At 45.7% G+C, this 20,409-nt stretch overlaps 1 protein-coding gene across 1 annotated transcript; it reads left to right on the top strand.

Moving 5' to 3' along the window:
* Positions 1-275: 275 nt before the first annotated feature.
* CFAP107 (cilia and flagella associated protein 107) lies at positions 276-10,724 on the top strand (the record flags this gene model as incomplete). The annotated part of the gene is made up of 4 exons (XM_081224966.1): positions 276-389; positions 5,267-5,380; positions 8,874-9,051; positions 10,280-10,724. The coding sequence occupies 4 exons, from the start codon at positions 276-278 to the stop codon at positions 10,462-10,464; spliced, it is 591 nt and encodes a 196-aa protein (XP_081081092.1). The 3' UTR covers positions 10,465-10,724.
* Between the last annotated feature and the right edge of the window lie 9,685 nt (positions 10,725-20,409).

The following is a 20,409-nucleotide window of genomic DNA, read 5'->3' as shown; positions in this document are numbered from 1 at the left end:
TGCCCCCTTAAGGAGAGTATTTATACTCAGAGTCTATCACCATGGAGACAGTCAACAGTAGGGAATCCAAGATCACATCACCTCTCCCTGGAGGCTGAAAGTGGACCCTCGGGGCCCTTTTATTCTGTGAAGCTAGTAGAGTTTCATCTACTACCACTCCTTTTGACTGCTGAAAAGAAAAAAAAGGCATCCCAAACTCAGCAACTTCATAACATCTCCCACTCCCGAAGCCTTAAACTGTGTTAAGTCAAAGAAGCTTGGGGCAAATCCTTACCATGCAATTTCTTCCTGCAGTAAGTCCACAGTCGTTCTCCACTCCGAGCTGGAATATTGAGGCCAAGTATTCAACCAGAGTGCTCACTGGAAACTGGTTGGAGGAGAGGAGGAAGGTAAGAAAAGAGAAGGTGGACAAAGGGCTCAGAGGGAGACCTGGTAGGGAGAGGGAGGAGTTGGGGCATTATTATTTTCAAAGGGGCCATAGGTGACTGCATCTTAAGAAGGTGGCACTGTGCTATACATAGAGGAGTTATGTTCAAGCAATCATTGAGGTCCCTATTACATCTTGAAAACATCATAACACAGGTGTCAACATGGTTGTGCCTTGCAGTTCTATATTCAGTGGAGTGTTTCTAGGCATCCAATGTTTCCTGTCCCTAATTCCACTGCACCTTGATTTGAAGAATGTCTGCTCTCCCTGGGCTGGCCCTTTCCAGAATGTGTTACCTGCCAAGGCAGGCTTGACACTCCTTGTGTTGATGTCCAGGGATGAACTACTGTTCTCTGGCACCTGTTATGCAACCTTGCCCTGCCTGTGCATTTCAGCTTTCACTTTCAAAACAGAACAAATGGGCTTTTGATGTTCCCATGTACCTTAAAGGTCATCACAAAATACTTTGCCTGAATTGGCCTACTTAAAATAGAATATCTTCATTCGTGGCAATCAAGACTGACCCACTTAAATTTCTGCAGAGACGTCTAGACATTCTCACGTCTTCTTGGAAAATAGGCAAGGGAAAGAGGGTGAGATAGAATTGGCAGCTTTGATGCAAGTGCGGGGAGGGTTGATGGTGATTTCTGAGAACTGGAAAAGGCTGTTTTCATGGGGGAACATGAACATTTACCACCCCTCTGGCCAGATGTGGCTTTTGGCCATTTTTAGCTCTGACTGCACTTGGCTTTGTTTGGGGAGTAGGGGTGTGTATTCCAAGGGCAAGAAGGACTGGGTGAGCAATCCCTTCAGGCTCCTGTGGGCAAGGCAGTACCCAGGGATATTATGGACTGGTCCAACACCTAGAGGAGATTGCATAAAGAGAGCAGAGTTGGAGTGATGCTAGAAAGATGGCAGACTAAGAAGCTCCAGGTTCCTTGTTCTCCCATGGAAACACTTAAAAGGCAACTATAGCCTAACTGAAATAACTATATGGGAGCTCTGCAAAACAAAGGTCTCCCATGGAAACACTTAAAAAGCAACTATAGCCTAACTGAAATAACTATATGGGAGCTCTGCAAAACAAAGGTCTATAGCAAAAAATCAAATGCCCAGTAGAAAAAGCCACATTCATAATAGTAGGAGATTTCATGGCATTTTTACTTGCCCTTTCTGCATTCCCTCCCCAGCACAGTGTGGTGCAGTGTGGGGGAAGCAGTGGCTCAGCTCCCAGTTCCCTCCCTGGAACCCAGAGGGAGTGGAGCAACATTGTAATCTGTCTGGAAGCTGCCTGAGGGATTGGTCTCTGTTCTGCCTAACTTAAGAGACCAGACAGGAAAAAGTGTGTAGTTCATATTTTAGGTTAGGAAGAGCTTGAAAAGCAGCAGTGGTCACCGTTAATGAAAGCTGCCAGGGGACTACAAACTTTCAAATGTCTGGGGGCAAGAAATTATAGATAGAGGAGTGCAACAGAACATTGAAGGCTCTGAGAAGAAGCCAGGGAGAGACTCCTCAGATAATTACATTTTAAAGCAGCCATGTACACAGGGGAAATAAAAAGTGTGCGCATGCATGCACACACACACACACACTCACACAGAGACCTAAGGAGGATGCATGCTCATGTTCAGAAAAGTCCTGAGAAGAACTTAAACCTTCATACCTGGCTGATTCCAAGGCTCAGAACAAGCCCTGCTACTTAGTGGAGAACTTTCCTTGAGTGGAGCCAGTCTGCAAAGACTAGGAGAGATGGCTGTTTTTTTTCAAGTGCTCAGTGTTCAACAAAAAAATCATAAGGCATGCAAAAAAACAGGAAAAGATGGCTCACTAAAAGGAAGAAAATAAAGTGGCAGAAATGGTCCCTGAAGAAGCACAGGCAATGGAAATACCAGAGAAAAACTTTTAAAAACCTGTCTTAGGGGCTTTCCTGGTGGTGCAGTGGTTAAGAATCCACCTGCCAATTCAGGGGACATGGGTTCAATCCCTGGTTCAGGAAGATCCCACATGCTGTGGAGCAACTAAGCCCGTGTGTCACAACTACTGAGCCTGTGTGCCACAACTACTGAAGCCCACATGCCTAGAGCCTGTGCTCCTCAACAAGAGAAACCACCACAATGAGAAGCCTGTGCACCTCAACGAAGAGTAGCTCCTGCTGGACGCAACTAGAGAAAGCCCACGCACAGCAACTGAGACCCAACACAGCCAAAAATAAATAAATAAAGTAAATAAATTTAAAAGAATTATTAAAAAAACCCACCTGTCTTAAATATGCTTAAAGATCTAAAAGAAAATATGGACAAAGAATTAAAGGAAATCAGGAAAATAATATACAAGCAAAATGAGAATATTAATGAAAGATAGAAATTATAAAAAGGAACTAAACAAAAATAATGGAATTGGAAAACACAGTAACTAAATTGAAAAAAAATTCACTAGAGACATTCAACAGTGGATTTGAACAAGCAGAAGAAAGAATCAGAGAACTTGAAGACAGATCATTTGAAATAACTGAGTCTAGGGAGCAAAAAGAAAAATGAATAAGAAAAGTGTACAGATCCCAAGGACTTATGGGACATCATCAAGCTGACCAGTATACAGATTATGGGATAAAAGAGAGAAAGAAAGGGGCAGAGAGATTATTTGAAGAAATAATGGCTTAAAACTTCCCAAACTGGAAGAAAAGATATGGATCTACAAATTCAAGAAGCTCAATGAAAATCAAATAAAATAAATCCCCAAAGAGACCCACACAGAGACAATTATAATCAAACTGTTGAAAGTCAAAGAAAAAGAGATCATCTTTAAAGAAGCAAGAGAAAAATGAATCATCACATACAAGGGAGCCCTAATAAGATTATCATTAGATTTCTTAAAAGAAATCTTGCAGGTCAGAAGGCAGTGGAGTGATATATTTAAAGGGCTCAAAAACAGTAACAACAAAAATCCCCCACCCCACTATCAACTGAGAATACTGTTTTAGCCAGCAAAACTCTACTTCAAAAATGGAGAAATTAAAACATTCTCAGATAAACAAAAGCTGAGGGAGTTCATTACCACGAGGGCTGCCCTACAAGAAATGCTAATGGGAGTCCTTGAAGTTGAAATGGAGAAATGCTAGACAGTAACTTGAAGTCATATGAAAATATAAAGACCTCTGGTAAAGATAAATACACAGACAAATATAAAAACCATTATTATTATAATTTTGGTTTGTAATTCCACTATTTTCTACATGATTAAAAAACCCAAGTGTATAAAAATAATTATAAATTCATGTTAATGCATACATGGTGGATCAAGATGTAATTTGTGACATCAATAACATAAAATGGGAGAGAGCAGAGCTCTAAAGGGGTGGAGTTTTTATTAATGAGTTAAGGCAAGTTAGTATCAATTTAAAATAGACTGTTACAAAGCACAGCTAACATCATACTCACGCAAAAGAATGAAGTTGGACCCTTACCTCACACCATATTAAAAAATTAATTCAAAATGGATCAAAGACTTAGATACAAGACCTAAAACTATAAAACTCTTAGAAGAAAACATAGAAGAAAAGCTGCATGACCTTGAATTTAGCAGTGATTTCTTGGATATGACACCCAAAACATAGGCAACAAGAGAAAAAATAGATTGGACTTCATCAAAATTAAAAACTTTATGCATCAAAGAGCTCTATCAACACTATCAACAGAGTGAAGGCAGGATCTTGAAGAGAGATATTTGCACATTCATGTTCTCAGCAGCATTATTCACAGGAACTGAAAGATAGATGTAATCCAATGACGAATGAATGGATAAACAAAATGGAGCATGTACATCCAATGGAATATTACTCAGTCTTTAAAAGAAAATCATGACACATGCTACCGTGTAGATAAAACTTGAAGACACTATGTTAAGTGAAATAAGTCAGTCACCAAAAGACAAATACTGTATACTTCCACTTATCTGAGGTACATAGAGTAGTCAAATTCACAGAGACAGATAGTGGAATGATGGTTGCCAGGGGCTGAGGGAGGGGAGATTGGGGAGTTGTTGCTTAATGGGGACAGAGTTTCAGTTTGAGAGGATGAAAAAGTCCTGGAAATGGAGGGTGGTAGTGGTTGCACAACAGTGTTAATGTACTTAATGCTACTGAACCACACACTTAAAAATAGTTAAAATGGAGGCTTCCCTGGTGGCGCAGTGGTTGAGAGTCCGCCTGCCAATGCAGGGGACACGGGTTCGTGCCCCGGTCCGCGAAGATCCCACGTGCCTCGGAGCAGCTGGGCCCGTGAGCCATGGTCGCTGAGCCTGCGCGTCCGGAGCTTGTGCTCCGCAACGGGAGAGGCCACAACAGTGAGAGGCCCGCGTACCGCAAAAAAAAAAAAAAAAAAAAAGTTAAAATGGTACATTTTATTATGCATATTTTACCACAATGAATTTCAAAAAAAAATCTACCACAAAAATGTAATAAAATGGGGGATAGAAAGAGTAGAGTTGGGAAGAGTGAGCAACAAAGGAGAAAAAGAAAGGGAGGAGTCAAGCAGGAGGGAGGAGTCAAGCAGGAGGGAGAGAGAGGAGAGAACAGAAACAGGAGCGACCATGAGATATGGTCAGGTGACACCAAAACAGCTTTCCCAAGGGCTCTTGGGGGGTTTGCCAAGTCCCTGAGCACACTCCTTTTCAAGTACTGGAAGGGAGGGGGGCACAATTAAGCCTGTGTTGTGCAGGATGCCCGGGGTCCATATTTACCTTTTTTCTGCCCAGCTTCCAATGGTTGGGAGCTGAGGGGATGAAGCAGAAGTCTGAGAAGGGGCATCACAGAAACTGTCCTGAATATTTGGTCTTTTTCAGTTCACCAAGGCCACTGAGAAAACACCCCAGACCATTTATAGAAAAGAGTATATCCCCTTCCCAGACCACAGACCGGACCAGATCTCCAGGTGGTACAGCAAGAGGAGAGTTGAGGTAAGAGGGCTCGGGACCCCCCACTCAGGCCTGACTCCCTCCCAATGCTCAGGAGACACTAACAGCCAGACTCTTTCTAGACCCATTTCCCTCTTAGAAACTCAAGGGTAACCTCATTAAATACCCTCCCCAGCCAGGGGGCTGCCAATGTCATTTACCCTTATTTACTGGGTGGACAGATGTCAGTCTAATCTCAAGCTGGTAGCATTCCCCTTGGCTGGTATCCCAGCACTTTCCTGGGCCATTTCCCCCATTCCTTCACACTTTTCCAACAGGGTGCAGGCAAAGAATATGGGAAACAAACAAAGGTAAGTGTTCAATTAAGGTGAATGTAGTCAGGAATCACACAAAGTACTCCAAAAGTTAAGTGGTGGTGATGTTTGAACAGACAGTGTTTGTAGCAGCTATGCCCAGGCGTCCTGTTCTTTTGTATGAAAAATCAAGGACCGTTCAGTGCACTCTCACTTGTTGGGTGCCTGTTCGTGAGTGTGGCTGTGTTCCAGGCTTTCAGAACAGGGAGCAGGACACTGCAACCTCAGAACATGCCTTCCTCGCCCAAGACCAGGCATTTGAGACATTTATCAAATCAGGTGAGAGTGTGCCAGAGGCTCAGAGATCCTGGCCCTTCCAGGAACAGGAGAGAAAGCCTCTTCCTATATCAACCCTCATGGGTACTTCCCACCAGGCTCAGCCTGGAGAGAATAAGCTTGTAGGTGCTCACCCACTGGGTGCACAACTATGCCCTGTCCCCACCATGATCTGGGTGTTCCCCCAAGTTATTTCTTCTGCCAGCCTGCTGCTCATAGAGGTGATTTCTGTCCCCCCACTCCCACCCCACATAACCCTACCTTTGCCTAAATTCAGGGTGGGGGGCAGGGAGGCACAGAATGAGGGATGGACATCCTTCAGGATGGAGCATTTTAGAGCTGGAAGGGACCCAAGGGATTGTCCAGCTCAGCACCCTCATTTTCAGATAAAATGTACCCAAGGGTGGTGAGTGTCTTGTCTGAAGCTGTGTAGCCTGTCGGTAAGGGACTGAACAGGGAGCTGCTCAGCAAATCAAGAAACTAAGCAAAGAGTCTCCTCAGTTCCCTTTTTACCACCTGCCAGAGTGGACTCTTCAACTTCTGCATTTGGGGATTCATGTCAGTATAAACAGTGCCGGATTTTCAGTTCTGTGCCCGCAGCCCTGGACCATGATGGCACCTCTGGTTTGTGCTGTCATCTGGGTCACACTGCATGGTCCTCGGACCACGCTGATGCTTTGGTGCTGCCAGCCATTAGCATTAGTGTGCACTGAAGACACAAACATATTTTTTTTTCCTTTGGTACGCGGGCCTCTCACTGCTGTGGCCTCTCCCGTTGCGGAGCACAGGCTCCGGACGTGCAGGCTCAGCGGCCATGGCTCACGCGCCCAGCCGCTCCGCGGCATGCGGGATCTTCCTGGACCTGGGCACGAACCCGTGTCCCCTGCATCGGCAGGCGGACTCTCAACCACTGCGCCACCAGGGAAGCCCAGACACAAACATATTTTAATACAAGGAGGTCAAAATTAGAACCCACAATCCTAACCATCCCCTAACCATGAATGTACATGAGGCATTTAGCCTAGCTCTCAATACACCTTTGGTGCCCTTTCTTAAAGACATTTGTTGTCCCATCACAAACCCTGATGAATGGATAACCACACATACATAGAGTCTGGATAAAATTAAGATACCTCCTCCAACACATACACAAAAGAGAACCCAGCAATTGGATATTCGTTCCTAGGGATTCTGTTCAAATAGCCTGTTTGTGTGCTGAGGACACTGGACGCAGCATCACTTCCACATTGCTGCTTCAGTTCTGTTAGCTCCTCTGTGGGCTCCATCCTGTGCTCCCCTACTGGCACAGCCTCCATTTCCATCTCCCTCCCCACTTTACTCTTCTCCCTTTGGCAAATGCTGCAACTGCTCTTCAAATTGACCATGGATCAATGGAGTTTGTACCCCCTAGGCAGGTGTTTTAATCATGTTTTTTATTTTCTGTATTTTACTTTGATATTTTAGGGGCCTTGCTAATCCTGGAGAGGCTGCCCCTCCCAGAGCTAGCTAATTCCTAGGGGCAGTAAACAACTGCCATCATGCCTTTCAGATGCAAACCCACCAATCCAGAGACCATCCCTCCAATCACCTCCTTTATCTAATGCTCACATGCGAGGCCAATATTCCCCACTCCAGGGCCAGGCAGTGACAACCAGAGACACCCTGAATTTATTCAAACTGTGCAGTCCTACACTTCTCAAACATGCCTACCCTGCTTTGCCCATTCCTTTGTGGGAAAGCAAAACAAAGGCTCTGGGCCACGTTCTGTCTTCAGTCCTTCTGCCTCCTGACTGACCCTTGTGCTTCCCATGTGGTCCTGTGCGATGGGACATGCCCCCTCCTCTTGGGAATTGTAAGTGATAAACTCTTCTTTCAAAGGCAGTTGTCTCTATGTCTGTCAGCGTACCGTACCGGATCAAAACAAAAATCCTGTGTACATGGTCAAGATAGCTGAGAACCCCTCCAACTTGCTTTCCCTGACCTTGGAAATATACCCAGACACCTGGTGATGTGGACCTTGGGAGCCCCTGCTTAATGTCTGTGCCCATCCCCCTTTGTCTCCTTCTGGCATTGTGATCTGACGGATTTATGGAACCACCACTTGAAATATTTGGTGCAGCCGGTGTTTTTAGGCCATAGTAGGTACAGACCTCCCCACTACTCCAGACAAGAGGATGAGCATGGAAATCCACATTATCTTCCCTGTAAAACAGCCCAGTCCTCTAGGATTCCCTTTTAGGTCCAAGAGGATTTTCTTAGGAAAAGCACTGATTCAGGCAAACGTCCCAGAGTCGGGAGAACACGGCTTTCTTCTCCCTGTAAATAGCTCCCCACGAAAGAAATCACTCCCTGAGTTGCCAGCTGAGGGAGACATAAATCCTTTGCAGGAGAAGGCAATTTATGGAGTTTTCTCTGACTCTTCCCATAGTAACTGATTGAAATAGAAGGTGCAGACATCAGACTCGGCATTTAACCTCTTTCACTTGCCATGGAAATCGGCACTTGGAAGGATGAGACTTGAGACAAATCAAAGGGGGTAATTTCAGATCACAAGGGCATGCAATGAGATGGCTCGGACCCTCCCTATTCAGCTGGGTATCCTGACTTTCATTTTACTGCATCCCCCTAGCTCCTTCTTGGGATGAGTTGTCTTGGCATAGGCTGGGAGCTCCTCACACAGAGAACTGACTGAAGCTGAGGTGGGATGTGTGTTTGAAGGTGAACTGTGTCATGGTGGGCAGACAAGTGTGTTTCCTGTTGGTGGCTCCCAGGGCTCAGGCAGCCACACTCCCATGGGGGCCCCCTCTCCTTCAGCACCACAGATCTCCATGGCAGGCAGATTCCGTCTCCAGCCACAGCCAGGTGGATGCCTTCCTCTGATTGGTAACATGTGTCTGTCCTTCCAGGGGCTCCCGTACAAACACCTGATCACCCACCACCAGGAGCCCTCGCACCGCTATCTGATCAGCACGTACGACGACCATTACAACCGGCATAACTATAACCCAGGCTTGCCCCAGCTCCGCACATGGAGTAGACATAAGTTGCTGTGGCTCCCAGAGAAAGCTGACTTCCCGCTTCTCGGTATTTTTATAATTAGGGATCACCCCCTTTATTGGGCTCTAAAGGGTTCATAACTGCATAAGGCTGAGGTGTGCCCACCTGGTGCGGAAGAACCTCACAGGTGACCCAGACTCCAGAAGAGCATTAGAATGAGAAGATGGGGAAAGAGTCCTATTTACCCTCCAGGCCACCTGCCCTCTCCCTGTGTTGCTGGATGATGTTGCTGTGTGATGAAACTGTCACCTGCAGCACCATGTTTACCTGGAGCACAGGTGGTGGGGGGCAGTGTCACTGCACACTCAGATCCATCATCCATTTCATAAATACTAACTGAGTAATCCCCAGGTGCCATGCCCTATTGTAGCACCTGGGGACACAGCAGTGACAGATAGGGAGGAATTCCTGCCCTCAGGGAATTGACACCCTCATGAAGAGACACAGAAGACATCATTAATGAATAAGATAACCTAAGATCCAGTGCACTGCACCGGGATATGTGGTATGAAGAAAAGAAAACGGGTAGTGGAGAGACAGTGAGGCAGGTATATTGATTCTCATTTGGATGGGATGACAAAAGATGGTCTTTCTGGAGGAAATAACTGAGTTGAGAAGGAGGGAGCCATGCAGGAATTGGAGGGAAGAACATCCCAGGGGAAGCAATAGCGAGTGACAAAGCTGCAAAGCAGGGGTAAAGGAGGTCCAGGTAGGGGCTCATAGGCCACAATAAGGAGTGTGGATTTTGTCCTTCCCTCAGTAACAAGACTTTGCACAGATTTACCAGGAGAGTGCCTTGATTTGATTTACATTTCAAGCTTCTCCTATCCTTTGCACTTATCTTTTTATGGAGAGTGAGCAGCTTGTCACAACGCATTACTTTGCAAGGGTTTCTCTCAAGGTCACTCTCGCAAGCTCACGCTGCTCCCTTCCCTACTGGGGTGGGGCAGTTATTATCCAGGAACTGATGGGACCACCTTCAATCAGGTCATGGGGCTGAATTTTCCAAGGCTTCTCACAGTGCCTGGTCCCTCCTAGGTACACAGGGAGCAGGCCACACCCTGAGGCTCTTGGGGGTTGGCAGGACCACCACCCTCCTGCAAGCCTCCTTCTCTCCTCTGGTGCACGGCCAGCCTAGGTCCCTGGTACGGCAGCCTGGGAGAACCTGCAGGGTCCAACCAACCATTCTCCTGTCCCATCAACACTGGCCTCCTCCTCTAAGCCCTTTTCACCCAGACTCTGGTTTGCCTTGCAGCTCCCCCTACAAACTACGGGCTTTATGAGCAGTTGAAGCAGAGATGGCACCCATCACCCGAGGCCACCTGGAGGGAGAGCATTTACACTTCTTCCTGCCCCAAACCACCTTCTGGTGCTAGGTCTCAGCGGAAGCATGCGATTCCAGTGCCTCCCCCTCGCCTGCAGCCTGTCCCACACTCTTGAGAACTGCCACCCCATCACAGCACAGGTGGAATCACATGGAGACCCACCACACCATCGGACCTGCAAACAGCAGGGGGCTGCAGATACTTCCAGAGTTTTATTTATTTTTTTTTAATTTTTAATTAATTAATTATTTATTTATAGCTGTGTTGGGTCTTCGTTTCTGTGTGAGGGCTTTCTCTAGTTGTGGCAAGCGGGGGCCATTCTTCATTGCGGCACGTGGGCCTCTCACTATCGCGGCCTCTCTTGTTGTGGAGCACAGGCTCCAGACCCGCAGGCTCAGTAGTTGTGCCTCACAGGCCCAGTTGCTCCGCAGCATGTGGGATCTTCCCAGACCAGGGCTCAAACCTGTGTCCCCTGCATTGGCAGTCAGATTCTCAACCACTGCACCACCAGGGAAGCCCACTTCCAGAGTTTTAAATCAGGTCCATCTGTGTGGCCCTTGGAATCATGGTCTGTGTTTTATACGTTCCACCTCTTCTCCAAACCCACAGGTTCCTTTCTTTTCCAGCCCACAAATAAAGCCCTTTGACACAAGGAGTGTCATGTATGTGCAGAAGACAGACTTGAATGTCAAGAGTAACTGGAAGAACCCATAAGTTCCCATATTTCACACAAGGGGAAACTGAGGCCCAGAGAGGTAACATGACTCCAAGTTCTCACAACTCGGTACATATCCTCCAGGAATGTTTCCTGAATGAATGAGTGACATGAGGGATGGGGAGTAGAGGAAGGGTGGGTAGGAGACATACAAGACAGCGGACATGGAGCCAGCGGGCCTCCTCACGCCTCCTGCACCATCCATTCATCCCACAAACATCCACTGGGCCATGGTCAAGGCAGCCTCTGGCCTCACAGCCTTCTGTCCAGCAGGAAAGGGATGTTGAATGCCTCCCTTTTCTGTGTTCAAGAGAGGGTGATGTTGGGGGACAGGCTTACAGAAGTGAGGACCTTGGGGGCCAGTAGGTCATAAGGGAGATCACTGGGGTTGTGCTGAGCTAAAGGGGTGCATGAGAGTAGTAATGGGGGCATGGAGACATGACCCAGTGAGCGAGGGCTTCCCTGAGGAGGGGACGTTTAGGCTGAGACTAGAATGCTGAGAGGGATGAACCAGGTGCAGGGACAGGTGGAGAGGGAGGACAGGGTGGCTCAGGCTGCAGCAATGACATATGTGAGGCTTCGAGTTGGGAAGGAGCTTGGCAAGTTTGTTAAAGGTCCAGAAAGGTGGTGTACTAGTTCTTATTGCTGCTGTAACAAATACCACAGACTTACTGTCCTAAAGTAACACAAGTTTATTCCCTTACAGCTTTAGAGGTGAGAAATTCACAGCAGATTCTCGGGACTGTGTTCCCTCTGGAAGCTGTAGGGGTCAATTCTTCCCTTGCCTTTTCCTGCTACCAGGGGACACCTACATTCCTTGGCTCATGTTCTCTTCCTCCATTTCCAGACCCAGTAGTGTAGCATCTTCTTTCCTCTCTGTCTCCCTCTCTAAGGATCCTTCTGATTATGTGAGGCTCACTGGATAACCCAGCATCATCCCCCATCTCAAAATCCTTCATCACAACTGCAAAGTCCCTTTTGAATATAAATGATCATATTCACCTGTTCCAGGGATGAGGATGTGGACACTTTGGGGGAGCATGACTCATCTGCAGCCTGGATGCCAGGCAGGAGTTCTCTGGGCTCAGTACATGTTCCATCACTTATCCCTCGATCCATCTAATCCTTTCCAGGCAGTTGAGATGGTGGAGGGACAATGGTTAGGGGTGGAGGTGGGACTGAGTGGATCCCAGAGCCCATGGATGCACATACGTGGTCAGCGTTCCATGAGCTTACACACACACACACACACACACACACACACACACAGTCTAAAAAGTGGCTGTTAACACTGTAGTGACTGGAAGTAGTTGAGCCGGATTACTAAGTGTTCAAAAGTCAGACGAAAACATTGCTACCAGATTAACAATTGGGCTGCACAACCAATAGCAGTAGCCTGATTGGTGGGGGATTTCCCTACCTTCTGAAAATGAGTGGAAAGGAAGGAGGAATCCAGCCAGAGAGGATGTTTTTCCTACATCACTGCCTCATGTGGATGCTCAAAGTGAGGCGGCTCAGCATCCCTGGCAGATGTGGTGGGTGTTTGGGGAGGTGCTTATTAAAACACCAGTGTTGGTCCCACCCTCTGAGTTTCTGGATCAGTCAGACTGGGGTGGGCCCAAGAAGTCACTTTTAGAACAAGTTCTCAGGTGATGCTGATGCTGCTAGTCTGGGGGCCCACACTGGGAACCACTGTAGTAGGTGGTGCTACTCCACTTTTATTTTATCTGTGCGGTTTTTGGAATAACATTCTGCAGAGAAAACAACATAGTAAACATCTGAACCTCATGCTTTTCATGCTTCCTCCTGTTAGAGAGGAGCCTAAGACTCCAGTATTTTATTACAAGGCTTAAAGTGGGCAGTGCAGTGTCGGGTGTTGGAACAGCATAGAGCAGTATTCAAGAGCACTGATAAACAGAGCTTCCAGTTCTACCACTTATAGGCTGTGTGCCTTGGAAGAAGTTACTGCTCCTCTCTGAATCTATCTGTCTCTCTATTGAATGGGTACCATATAATCTCTAACTCAGATAAAAACACTGAGTCCCAATATCAAAAAAACAACCCAATCCAAAAATGGGCAGAAGACCTAAATAGACATTTCTCCAAAGAAGATATACAGATTGCCAACAAACACATGAAAGGATGCTCAACATCGCTAATCATTAGAGAAATGCAAATCAAAACTACAATGAGATATCATCTCACACCAGTCAGAATGGCCATCATCAAGAAATCTACAAACAATAAATGCTGGAGAGGGTGTGGAGAAAAGGGAACCCTCTTGTACTGTTGGTGGGAATGTAAATTGATACAACCACTATGGAGAACACTATGGAGGGTCCTTAAAAAACTAATAATAGAACTACCATATGATCCAGCAATCCCACTACTAGGCATATACCCTGAGAAAACCATAATTCAAAAAGAGACATGTACCAAAATGTTCATTGCAGCTCTATTCACAATAGCCCGGAGCTGGAAACAACCTAAGTGTCCATCATCGGATGAATGGATAAAGAAGATGTGGCACATATATACAATGGAATATTACTCAGCCATAAAAAGAAATGAAACTGAGCTATTTGTAATGAGGTGGATAGACCTAGAGTCTGTCATACAGAGTGAAGTAAGTCAGAAAGAGAAAGACAAATACCGTATGCTAACACATATATATGGAATTTAAAAAATGTCATGAAGAACCTGGGGTAAAACGGGAATAAAGACACAGACCTACTTGAGAATGGACTTGAGGATATGGGGAGGGGGAAGGGTAAGCTGTGACAAAGCGAAAGAGAGGCATGGACATATATACACTACCAAACGTAAGGTAGATAGATAGTGGGAAGCAGCCGCAGAGCACAGGGAGATCAGCTCGGTGCTTTGTGACTGCCTGGAGGGGTGGGATGGGGAGGGTGGGAGGGAGGGAGATGCATGAGGGAAGGGATGTGGGAACAGATGTATATGTATGACTGATTCACTTTGTTATAAAGCAGAAACTAAAAAAAAACACAAAAAACTACAAATAGAACTACCATATGACCCAGCAATCCCACTACTGGGCATATACCCAGAGAAAACCATAATTCAAAAAGATTCATGTACCACAATGTTCATTGCAGCTCTATTTACAATAGCCAGGACATGGAAGCAATCTAAGTGTCCATCGACAGATGAATGGATAAAGAAGATGTGGCACATATATGCAATGGAATATTACTCAGCCATAAAAAGAAACGAAATGGAGTTATTTGTAGTGAGGTGGATGGACCTAGAGTCTGTCATACAGAGTGAAGTAAGTCAGAAAGAGAAAAACAAATACCATATGCTAACACATATATATGGAATCTAAAACAACAACAACAAAAAATGGTAATGAAGAACCTAGGGTCAAGATGGGAATAAAGATGCAGACCTACTAGAGAATGGACTTGAGGATATGGGGAGGGGAAAGGGTAAGCTGGGACAAAGTGAGAGAGTGGCATGGACATATATACACTACCAAATGTAAAATGGATAGCTAGTGGGAAGCAGCTGCATAGCACAGGGAGATCAGCTTGGTGCTTGTGACCACCTAGAGGGGTGGGATAGGGAGGATGGGAGGGAGGGAGATGCAAGAGAGAAGAGATATGGGGATATATGTATATGTATAACTTATTCACTTTGTTATAAAGCAGAAACTAACACACCATTGTAAAGCAATTATACTCCAATAAAGATGTTAAAAAAAAGATACAACAACTATGGAGAACAGTATGGAGGTTCCTTAATAAATTAAAAATAGAACTACCATATGACCCAGCAATCCCACTACTGGGCATATATCCTGAGTAAACCATAATGCAAAAAGAGTCATGTACCACAATGTTCATTGCAGCTCTATTTACAATAGCCAGGACATGGAAGCAACCTAAGTGTCCATCGACAGACCAATGGATAAAGCAGATGTGGCGTACATATACAATGGAATATTACTCAGCCATAAAAATAAACGAAACTGAGTTATTTGTAGTGAGGTGGATGGACCTAGAGTCTGTCATACAGAATGAAGGAAGTTAGAAAGAGAAAAACAATTACCGTATGCTAACACATATATATGGAATCTAAAAAAAAAAAATGTTCTGAAGAACCTAGGGTCAGGACAGAAATAAAGACACAGATGTAGAGAATGGACTTGAGGACATGGGGAGGGGGAAGTGTAAGCTGGGACGAAGTGAGAGAGAGGCATGGACATATATACACTACCAAATGTAAAATAGATAGCTAGTGGGAAGCAGCTGCATAGCACAGGGAGATCAGCTCAGTGCTTTGTGACCGCCTAGAGGGGTGGGATAGGGAGGGTGGGAGGGAGATGCAAGTAGGAGGAGATATGGGAACATATGTATATGTATAGTTGATTCACTTTGTTATAAAGCAGAAACTAACACACAATTTGAAGCAATTATACTCTAATAAAGATGTTAAAAAATCATATTTCCCCATCCCGTGATTTTCTGTTTTTTCTTGGAAAACTTCTGGGGTCTGTTGGTGATCATAGGTGTATGGATACTCAGAGAATTCATGCCTCAGTTGGAAGGCTAAGCCCTGTTGACCTACCAACAGTTTGGGGCTCACCCTGAGGTCCCAGTTCTGGCCTTGCTGGCAGCTCACTTCGCGCCCTGGACCTCAGATTCTTTGTTCGAGAAAGAAATTGTTTCTGAGGTTCCCGTGACACTGTAGGCACCCCGGGTCACTCCTGAATCCGGCTTTCATGCTGGGTTTTGTTTTTCTTGGACTTGGACTCCCACAGCCACTGGAAAAGGAGAAGCTTGGCTGCATGTGGTTTCTGAAACCCAAGTCCCCAACTCCCATCTGGGGGTCTTCCCACCCATTGCCCACTGCAGTTTCGGGAGAACAGTTTTCTTCTCTTCCCGGTACAAATTCCCAGCTTCAGGTAAAATTGCCTGGTATCTTCCTACATGAGATAGGAACCCCACATACCCCAGGGTCAGGTGGGGGGTGAGTGAAGGATTGCAGGAGGGGACCAGGGGGACCTCGAGGACGGGGGACCCCACATCAGGGAAGCTGATTCTGAGTTCATGCCGAGTGATGTCTTTTAGGAAGGTGAATTCAGTGATGCTACATTTTTCTTTTACTATTTTTTTTCCCCCAAGGGACATTGGAGAGTAAATTGTGATATAAAACTTGATTTTTAACCTCTGGCCACAAATTTTATTTGTTAGAACTTTGTCCCAAAAGATGTGTGTGGGACATATTTGGCTTTTGGGGTGCCACCCGGTAGCCTCTTATATGGGAAAACTGTTGAGCATGGCACTCTGACCTGACCTGCTGTGACCCTGATGACATCAGAAGAGAAAGTGCCTTTGCACTTCTGGACCTGAGACCCACCTTGGTCAGTGGGCCTGGCCTTGAAATTGCTGGGGCTGGAGTCACCCTTACACCCCCGCAATCCTGCAACACCAGGTGTAAAATATATATTCCATGTGAGGCATTGTCCAATAGCTCTTAAATGAATATACATATGATTTTATATAAATAGAATTCTATTGCATGTGCTATTCTGTACTTGATATTTCTTTTCATTCAATGATGTAATCATCTCAAAACATACATGGCCTGGGCTTCCCTGGTGGCGCAGTGGTTGAGAGTCCGCCTGCCGATGCAGGGGACACGGGTTCATGCCCCGGTCTGGGAAGATCCCACATGGCACGGAGCGGCTAGGCCCGTGAGCCATGGCCACTGAGCCTGCGCATCCGGAGCCTGTGCTCCGCAACGGGAGAGGCCACAACAGTGAGAGGCCTGCATACTGCAAAAAAAAAAAAAAAACCCCAAAACATAAACATACATGGCCCACCAGGCTCCTTACTTTCTTTTTCCATACCTGCTCCTTTCCTGCTCCTCCCAATCTCAGGAAATCACAATCAAGCTCTAGGGGGTTCCTGGAAACCTGCCTTACCCTGTTACCTCACATTCACTTTAAGATCAAAATCTTGCTGATTCTGCCTCCAGGACATCCCCAAACCTGTCCCCTGGGCCACTCAAGTGCAAGCCAGGATCCCCTGCCAAGAGCAGCAAAAAGTGTCTTCTGCTGGTACCCTGTTTCCTAACCTCTGAACATTGTCCAACAGCAAACAGGGAGACTGGGAAATATGCATCAGGTCATGTCACAACCCTACTCACAAACTTTAGGTGGTCCCTTAGCAATCCCCTGCCTGGGTGGTCTCACTCCACCTCTCCAGCCTCCTCTCCCTGGCTTCCCCAAAGTTCAAGGCAATGCAAGTTATCTCACCTTCCTCTAGGGATCCTGCACAGAAGCCGATTCTGGGCCCACAGTGCTCCCTGGTAGCTGGAGATGCAAGATCCTCTGGACAGCTGGGCAAGGGGTGAGGCCTGGTGGAAGCCCTGTGGAAGGACAGGACCCTGGATTTGAAAAAAGTCTTGGAAGAGGAAAAGCTTAGGAGAAGATCAAGAGTGTTAAACTTATAGAGGAAAGTCTAATTGAGTCCCCTCTGGGATGGCCCTGCTTCCTAGATTATAGAAATGGAGTTGGGACAAGAATGCAGGTGACCTCAGGATGGGTCTAAAGTTGGACTCCAGAACCTCCCATCAGACCTTTGGCCACGTCTGTGCAGGAGGAGAAGCTAAGCAACCTGGGTCGTGGACCCTGAGTCTTCTCCTTCCTGCAGGTTCCTCTCTTCTGTGGGCAGAGGCCAGGTGTGAGGGGCTCCTGGAGAGAGAGGTGGCATCAGAGCTACACAGGGGGTCAGTGACAGTAACAGGAGTGGGAGATGGGAGTTTGAGGTGACTCAGCCCTGAGGACAATCTTGCAGCGTCCCAGCCCTCCCCAAGTTTCTACTTTTCCAAGATGAAGAGTTGTGTCCTGAGAACATGGGTGGGGAGAGTTTGGAGGTGGCCTCTGTGACTGTTCACAGTGAGAACCAGGGGTGCTGGGGAGGATATTCCAGTTATAGAGACAAGGGCTTGTGCTTCTATTCAAACATTCAGGGGACATCATTTACTTCCCAAGATCCCTGTGACTTTTGTTGACTTTTATTATTTATTTATTTAGTGGTGCTCTAGGTGACAGTGGGTTTTCCAAGAGTAAAGCACAGTAATGAAATGGCAGCACAGATGACCAGTTCAGCCACTGCTGGGCTGGGTGTGCAGCTCAACATCAGAGCCAGGGGATGGCACAAAATCTCTTGGGCCCCACCCTTCAGGAGAAGCTACTCTCCACCCCAGACCCCAAGTTCTCTGCCTGGTTTGCCTTATCCTACAGAAAACATACTTCAGGTTTACCTGCATACTGTATTTCTTTACACTCTGCCTATTTGCAGGGGACTGCATGTTTCTGACCTCACAATTCATACTAAATATCTTTCTGGCAAAACAGTCATGCAGATGGCCAACAAGTACTGAAAAGATCAGCATCGCTAATCAGAGAAATGCAAATAAAAAACACAAGGAGACATCACTTCACACCCTTTAGAATGGCTGTCATCAGAAGTACAAGAGATAACAAGTGTTGAGGAAGGTGTGGAGAAAAGGGAACCCTTGTGCACTGCTGTTGGGAATGTAAGCTGGTGCAGCCACTGTGGCAAACAGTATGGAGGTTCCTCAAGAAAGTAAAAATAGAACTACCGTAAGATCCAGCAATTCTAATTCTGGGTAGATGTTGAAGGAAATGAAATCATGTCCTCAAAAAGATATCTGCAGCCCAAAGTTCACTGCAGCATTATTTACAATAGGCAAGACATGGAAAAAACCTAAGTGTCCCTCAATGGATGATGGAGAAAATGTGATATATCTATACAGAAATATGTATATATGCATATATATGTATGTATGTATACATATATATAAATATATATGTATATATATTATACCATAAAAAGAAGGAAATCCTACCATATTCCAGAAAAAGGATGGGCTTTGAGGGCATTATGATAAATGAAATATATCAGAGAAAGATAAATACTGTATGGGACTTCCCTGGTGGTGCAGCGGTAAATCCGCCTGCCAATGCAGGGGACATGGGTTCGAGCCCTGGTTGGGGAAGACCCACATGCTGCGGAGCAACTAAGCCTGTGCTCCAGAACTACTGAGCCTGCGCCTAGAGCCCGTGCTCTGCAACAAGAGACGCCACTGCGATGGGAAGCCTGCACACCACAATGAAGAGTAGCCCCCGCTCGCCGCAACTAGAGAAAGCCCGTGCGCAGCAACGAAGACCCAACACAGCCAAAAATAAATAAATACATTTATTTAAAAAAAGAGAGAAATACTGTATGTTCTCACTTATATATGGAATCTAAAAAAAGTCAACTCGTCTTTTTTCTTTCTTCAATGAAAGCTTCTTTAACTCTGTCTCTTTATTTCTCCAATTCACTGTATGATTGCTCTTGATTTTCTAAAATGATGATGCCTTTATTTTCATCACTGATAGAAAAAGCTCAATAAAATACATAAAAGTTGAGTGGAAATATAAAGAGAATTCCTAGAACTTTATGATCACTGGTGCTTTCATCCTAATGATCACCTTCTGGACATCTCAGCCTGCTGATTGAAGAGGATCACAAATACGAATTACATCATTCTGTTACTACCCAGTTTCATTTGCCCCATGGTCAGCAAGCCAAAGGCCAAGATTCTGAGGTTTGCAGTTGGGAGAGGCCTTATTTACAAGGGAGCCAAGAAAGGAGACAGGAGAACACATCTGAGATTTTCCTCTTCAAAGGCAAAGGAGCAGGGATATTTATGGGTGAACAGTATAGGGAGGTAGAGGTGCAGGGAAAGTTGATTCAAGGCAGGAAAATGGTGAGGTAATAGATGTTCTGTGCACGCTTGTCTGAGTTACATGCTTTTTCATGGAATACATGTTCAGAAGATGGTGGCATTAGCATGATCTGAGGATGGCGTTTTTGGCTTTCTCATGTAAAAATGTCATACACTGTACACTCAAGCAGGTCCAGTTGAATGGTCGCTGGTATTGACTGGTTTGAACTGGGCAAGACTAGATCCATGACCTGAAAAAACAACTTAAAAATTATTGATATAGTGAACCATATGTCAGAGGTGTTATCTTTAGAGGGTGGTTAAAAGAATCTTGTAATATATTGTCTAAGATAGGGGAAGCTTACAGGGTATGCAATTCCCAGGAACAATGAAGGCGGCTTGACAGGTGAAGAAGACAGGTTACAAGAGGAGGGTTTTAAACAAGCTGTTCCCTTCTCTGCTGTTCTGTGAGACAAACTAAAGTTAACAGTTTCTGTTAACCCTATGACTTGGGTTTCAATTCCACAAGGATGGAGCCCATGTAACCCTTACTTCCTAAACTCCACCTAGGCCTAG

The sequence above is a fragment of the Mesoplodon bidens genome, assembly GCF_964165515.1.
Source record: "Mesoplodon bidens genome assembly, chromosome: 2".
NCBI classification, from domain to species: domain Eukaryota; kingdom Metazoa; phylum Chordata; class Mammalia; order Artiodactyla; family Ziphiidae; genus Mesoplodon; species Mesoplodon bidens.
This window is presented reverse-complemented; position numbering and strand designations above follow the sequence as displayed.